Source organism: Octopus bimaculoides, chromosome 1, assembly GCF_001194135.2.
Source record: "Octopus bimaculoides isolate UCB-OBI-ISO-001 chromosome 1, ASM119413v2, whole genome shotgun sequence".
Taxonomy (NCBI): domain Eukaryota; kingdom Metazoa; phylum Mollusca; class Cephalopoda; order Octopoda; family Octopodidae; genus Octopus; species Octopus bimaculoides.
In genome coordinates, this window is record NC_068981.1 from 90,694,910 (window position 1) to 90,702,026 (window position 7,117).

Consider the following 7,117-nt stretch of genomic DNA (forward strand, 5'->3'; position numbering starts at 1 on the left):
ATATATATATATATATATATATATGACGACCTTCTTCCAGTTTCCGTCAACCACATCTACTCACAATGCTTTGGTCGGCCCGAGGTATAGTAGAAGACACTTGCCCAGGGTGCCACGCAGTGGGACTGAACCCGGAACGATGTGGTTAGGAAGCAAGCTTTTTACCACCTGGCCACGCCTATGCAAAAAAAGATAGAGTTCCTTCACGAGTTATATAGGCTGATAAGGTCGGTTTCCCGGTTTCTGAGGCATATATATTCCCCAGTAGACGGGAGGATGGTCCGTCGCAGGAACACTCATTTTTGTCAGCTTAGTAGACTGGAGCAACATGAAAAGAAGTTCAAGAATATAATGCATCACCCTGTCCAGGAATCGAAACCACAGTCTTACAGTCATGAGTCCAACGCCCTAACCACTAAGCCCCCACTACATCTACATAAGATACTACTTTTATTTTTGACATTGTTTTGATCAGTCAGTTAATTCATCCTGAGCATTTTTATCCATCGAATGGCAGTTCTCATGGCTGAGTGGGTAAGACGTTCGCTGTAATAATCATGCGGTCTTGGTTTCGATTACGCTGCATGGCAAGTGCAATTTTCTATAGAGTCAATAAGAAGCACACCTTGTGAGTAAAAATGGCTAGTCAGAAACAGAGTGAAAATCCGTCGAATGGTTTGTACCTATAAATTTAAAGGTCAGTTGCGTATTCTTTTTTACGTTCTCCTGTTGACAGCTTTCAGCTCCTGCAACCATAATATCTTAATAAACATGCAGCTCGTGGTCTTCCTCGTTTTCTCCTTCCTCTTATCAATCACATTACTGCTTTTTGCATAATGATTTAACTGCAGATTGTTGTAGCCAGTCAGTTGTATTGTTTATTCTGTCATTATTTATGCCTTGGAATCTTCGCGGCGGTACTCTTCGTAAAATTCCTTTGTTTCCGATATATTGATGGCACAAAAATCTCGGGTGAAAAGCAGCCAATGTTTTGATGGTTTTCTTAGTATTTTTTCCATGTTACACTTCCATTTAGTGCCGCTGGTATTGTATATGTACATGATATTTTATATGTATATCTCGATATTTGTGTCTAGTGTATTCTAATATGTCACAAAAGAGAAAATGAGAAAACAAGTGGTGTTTGTAAGTATTTAAAGAATTTCAGTTGCTCATCGTCAAACGAAGGAAAATGACTTCAACTACCGAAACAGCATTGCTGAAAGCCATGTCCTGGCAAACTGGTGAGACAGCTTTTACTCCCCTGTCACTCGACGTGCTAGAAATACCGGCTACGTTCTCCTCAAACCATATCCTACCGTCTGCATTCGTTCCGAGTGCACTGTGCCTGAGAAAAACAGGATGATCTCGACTGGAATGCAGTTGATCAAACCTACATGTTCTATCAAGCAAAACATGGAACTTAAAGAACTGCATCAGTTATTTCGATTCCTTACCTCATCTGTACGAAACTTGTTAGATTTGATTCACAAAAGGTTTTTCAAAGAACATTAACGGCATATAATTTCAACTGGTAAACTAAAACGTGATATATCAATACAAGAGCATAACACTGTATTTCACTACGCTCATTGCATCTTATCACCGATATTCTTTCATATCATCTCTTTCAGCTCAACTCCAGGAACGAAGGAACTTGCAGTAGATCATATTCTTAATATGATTAAAAACAAACTTTCCTAATATAATTACAGCTCTTTCATTATCTTCCTGTTGGGATTATATTTTATATTCTCTACAACTAGTGTACTCTGGACTACACCGCATAATTGTCTCCTTGTGTTTTTTGGGGACTGGCAGTATCCATGATTCTCACAGGCCATCCGACAGACGAGTGAGATGAATGTGGTTTATGTTCATCTTACAGATATTACAAACATATGAAAACCAATATCTGCAGGAGAGGGAGAATTTCTGAGAGTTGACAGTCTGTGAAGAAAGAATCGAGTGAGTTATAGAATGGGCATCGAGAGGAGAGACGGGCTTTAATGAAGGTGGTAGGAAAAGAAACTAGGCGTAGGAACAGGGCGTTATACTGCCGAGAGTAAGAGAGGACGAGAAGAGAGAGAGAGGGGACGAGAGAAGAGAGAGGGAGAGAGAAAGGGGAAATAGAATGTTTTGGGGTTAGAGCAGAGGTTCTCAACCATTTTTAAAATTTATGGACCCCTTTGATTATTATTTTATTCTGGTGGATCCCCACAGACACTCGATGTTTTTTAAACTAGTTTTATAGAAACTTCTTTCAAAATTCCTCTTTTGTTTTACACACATTTAACTCATGTAGGTTAAACTGTAAAATGTTTGAGAAATAAACCTTGCTGCTTCTTGCAATACATACCAATACATACATCAAAAGCAAATTTTTACCAGGGGCCCTTAAAATATTACTTGTGGATCGTGGATTCCCAATTTACTATTTTGTTGCGTGGACCCCACAAAGTCTCATATGGGTCTTAAGGGGTCTGCGGTCTCTCCGGATAATAAGGCGACAAGCTGTAGCTCGTTTAGTTTAGGCCAAAATCCAATACTGGGTTACCATAGCTATAATAGACAGAAGAAGTAAAAAGTTTAACAATATTAAAAGAGTTACTGTAAACAAACAAGAGATAAGAAGAGAGAGAGATAGCTTGCTAGATAGACATATGTATGGATGGACGGATAGAGAGAGAGGAATGGATAGATAGATAGATAAAGACAGAGGAATGGATAGAAAGATATATATATATATGTAAAGAGAGAGAGAGAGTTTGTTTCAAGTGACTGACAACTGACGAGTGTTTCTTTACGCGGGCAAAAGTGAACTTCAAAATATCTACCTAGAAAAGCCCATACTTGTTGCTCATGCGTGACCATAGTCCTTAATTAACTGTTTGTAATAGCTAAAGTTTTTATGAATACTATGAAAGGCATAAAATTGCATTTACCTTTTTTGTTTTAATTATATATTTTGTTACTTATAGATACGTTTTGTTTTTACATTTCATCATGGGCTAGTGAAGCGAAAATTTTTTGCAATAAAAGTGTATGTGTGCATGTGAATGTGGTGTATGTAAATGTATATGTGCGAATGTGGACCTGTGTGTGTGAGTACATATGCGCGCGTTTGTATATGCGTATCCGTGCTACTTCTCGTATCAAGCAGTCGAGTTGCCGTCGGCGCACTTTTATTTTCTCTTCTCTCTCACTCTATAATTTGAACTGCTACTAAGCGAGTACAACTTATATCTATCACTACGTGATGTCTATATATACACATATGCATTCATACTTATCTTGAATATTTACTACTGTTCGACATTTATATTTATATCTATATTAGAAGAAAGAAAAGAGAGAAGAAAGAGACAAATTTTCTTTAAACATTTCAGTATATGTATTTTTTAGTATATTTTGCATTGGAAAACAAAAATCTATCTTTCATCACTGTGTAAACTTACCTTCATGCACTTCAACCGTACATTTTTATGCGAAAGTATACAAATTCTTCATACTTATTACTAGTTCTGTGAGGAGTTTTTATGCAAAAAAGAAGACGTAGTTATTGTTAGATATGAATATATATATTTACATGTATATATTTTCGTGAAACAAAATCATATCTTCGGTTTATTTTCATTCGAAAGTTTCATCGGATAATTTATTACTTTTTGTTTGGTTTTTGGGTTTTACTCATTTTGTAACACTGGAACTATGCCGAGACGAATGCTTGATAACGATGAAGAAATTGCTCTTCAATCCGAAATTCGGCGAGAATTAGATCGGGTAAGACGAATTATTTATTCATTAATTTATTGCAGACACACTTTTGAAATACATGTATATACCCTCGTATGTAGAGATTTACAGTTATAAACATAGATGCATGCAGGGTTAGTCGCACACCTTGGGCGGGGGCGGCGCTTGTGTGTTTATGTAAGTTTGTATATTCTTGGGAGAACCAAACATAAAAGCGGTGTCTCCTCCCGGTTCTTGATTCTCTTCCCTTTAGTAGCTAATGTTCGCGGAGAGAAGCATGAATGATACAGCCCCCCACCCAAGTTCCTTCCCTCAGTTTTATTTATTTGTGTTAGCAACCCTTTGACAGATTTCAAACAACCGACTCAATTGAAAAGAAAATGTAAAATGAAGAATGTTTGTTGATCTGTCGTAAACTTAAAAGTAACTTTTCAGGGAGCTTGAAGGGCATCGCTCGTATTAGTTTAGCTCCTGGTGGCGAACATTTCTTATATCTGAGGACAATCCTTGAATTAAATGAAATCTAAAGTTGCACCAAAGAAACATTTGTTATGTATACGGAAATAAAGTAATTACATTTATTGTGAAATGTTGTAATTATAAAAATAACAAAGTTTTAAAAATACTTTTGAGGAATCTAGGAACATTAGAATAAACATATGGACTTTCGAAACAGCTAAGTACACTATATAATCAGCAATTTTTTAAATGCAGGATCTATACGTCTTACCGAAGGCTACAGTATTGGACCCCGACGGCCACAGCAGGCTCGGGGTCCTTGGTTTTATAGCATTTACTCGGACGCTGGACCTGCAAGAATTAGCAGCTAAATCTGTTTTAAAATGCAACCCCACCATCGTTAGCCTTTATTTTACCGATATCTTTTTTACCAACACACATTACTTCTGTAATTTTTCCCTACCAACCAATTCTAGCGATGACTATGCGTGCTTGTGTGTGTGATTTCTCGAACAATTGCTTCTGCTGTTCGATTTTACTGATTCTCTTACTTTCAAAGCTGTTGAGGAAGGGCGGAAGCCATAACCACCCATATCTGATTTCTCATGTTAACGTATCTATTTATTTATGGAAAAACTTCCTCAGAGAAAAGAAAAATAAATAAATAAAAAAATTTATTGGCGGGTACAAAAGGAAGTCTTGCCCTTTTTATCTATCTATCGTCAAATACTATACTTATTGATTATGATGTATAACTGGTCAAAATGTTACCGTTGGTCTCAAGTGAGTGTTGCACTTGGTAATATTGACGGATTTTCAGAAATGCTAACTTATTGACTAGTAAATGATGAGTTATGTATAGGCCTATATAATGCACAGAACGATGAAAACAAAGGACAAAACGAGACATGAATTCATAAAAATAACAGAATAAGACGATAACAGAAATATAACAAGACAATATAAAAACAGGGAATGTAGATAAAACATGTTTGTGTATTGGTAAAATCGTTAGGGTGTTGGATAAAATACCGGCGGAGGTGAAGGATATGTACACCACCTGTTTTCGGCTTAACAAAACCCTAACCCTAATCACTAACTTTAAACCCTAACCCTAAACACCGGGTGTACATATTCTTTACTTTCTCCAAAATACCATGCAGTTTTTGAGTCACTCCCCTTTACGTATTAAGTTAAAATCCTGCCGAAGTCGACTTAGTCTTTAATCCTTCCGGGACGATAAAATAAAGTACTTCGTCAAGTATTGAAATCAATATAGTCGACTGTTATTTTACCGCAAAATTTTTGGCATTGTTCCCATGTAAGAAATCATTATTATTACGTGTCTAACGGCGACGAACTGGTAGAATCGTTTGTGCGTCGAGCAAAATGCTTAGCGGCATATCTACTGGCTCTTTACATTCAGAGTTCAAATTCTGCCGTTTGTCTTTGCCTTTCATCTTTTCAGGGTTGATAAAATAAGTACCCATTGAGTACTGGGGTCGATGTAATCGATAGCTCCCCCTCTTCCCAAATTTCATGCACCCTGCCATGTGTAAAAAAAATTACTATTTCGTGTCTATATCAAAGCTTTCCATTATTTCACAAATCACTTAGGGTTTGGAGTTTCGAGGAGTATTTTCTGTGAGACTGGAACGAATTTTGCCAGATTGAAAATGTGTTAGTGCACTTTGCAGAAAAATTTCTCAAAGGAGTTTCAACGAGATAGCTGGTGTTGTGACTCCCAATACATCCACATGAGAAAGCAGGTCGGTGAACAGACCAGTTAAAATAGTAAGTGGAAATAAGCTACAGGGCAAGCGGACAGCAGCAGAAATCTTCTGAGGAAGAACTCCCGTCAAGCAAGTGTTTTGGCCCTTAGTTGCTGACACTCGAATGGAGCCGGATTCACCTAAGAGTCATGACTCCTAGATGTTCTGCTGTTTTTGAAATGTCACATTTAGTGGGGATTAAACTCGGAACCATCGGGTTATCTTATTTCCCTGAATTGTGATGTATATCGGCAACATAAAACTTCAATATTATCAATTAAGTTTGTACCACATTCACAGCTTTGACATGCATTGCCCTGTCTGTCTGTCTATCTGTCTATGTCAATCAATCAATCAATCAAAAATAACATAACTGGTTATTGCACCTCTTTTTAGTATATTATCATAAGCTAACATTTGGGAAAAAACAAACAACATGAAAGATGATTCTTAATTTTGCATTGGTAATATATATTTTAGTCAAGTGGACAGTATGTACATCGTAAATTGTGAATTAAAATGTTTTCCGCCTTAGTTGTCAAGTGCATTGTATATGTGTGTTTGTGATGGAGAGGGCTAAGAATAATAATTAAAAAAAATAAAACTAGTTTAAGTACTGCACGGAAACCTATTTTTAGTGAAGGAAATGGGTTTTTAGGGACTATGGGCTCCTTAAAGTTTTTGAAGGGGAGGTTGGGTAAGAGCGGAGCTTGACACTACAAGCCAACCCCACCCACTTGAGCTGAATGTAAAGGAGGGGAATGTCGTTTCCCCTGCCTACCTCTTCCTCCTATTTTCCATCGTAACCTATTTCAGCTGTAGCCACAACTGAAGTCATTGTGTTGATATATTAATTTACAGGTAACATTAATAACAAAACATCATAACTTTTGCAAGCAGCGGGAAAAAAACAAAACAATAACAATGAGTAGCGTGTTCGCCAATTTCAGGGTAGTAATGCGTGTACTGTCTGCTACTTTATCTAGTTTTTCTGTAAACTAGTTCGTCAGATCAATTTCATAAAAAAACAAAGTTGCACGATAAGTAACAGATTGTGTTAGAAAGTAGCCGGAAATGAAACTTTTGCTAATATATATATATATATATATATATATATATATATATATATA

The 7,117-nt window shown here is 36.8% G+C and overlaps 1 protein-coding gene across 1 annotated transcript in view; it reads left to right on the forward strand.

Annotated features, from left to right (window-relative positions):
* The first annotated feature begins 3,133 nt into the window (after nucleotides 1–3,133).
* The window catches only part of LOC106881256 (rhomboid-related protein 2), a 113,575-nt gene continuing 109,591 nt past the window's right edge, over nucleotides 3,134–7,117 (forward strand). Inside the window, exon 1 of the mRNA XM_052968234.1 lies at nucleotides 3,134–3,783. Within this exon, the coding sequence (XP_052824194.1) occupies nucleotides 3,712–3,783 (72 nt within the window). The 5' untranslated portion in view covers nucleotides 3,134–3,711. The remainder of the gene's footprint in view (nucleotides 3,784–7,117) is intronic.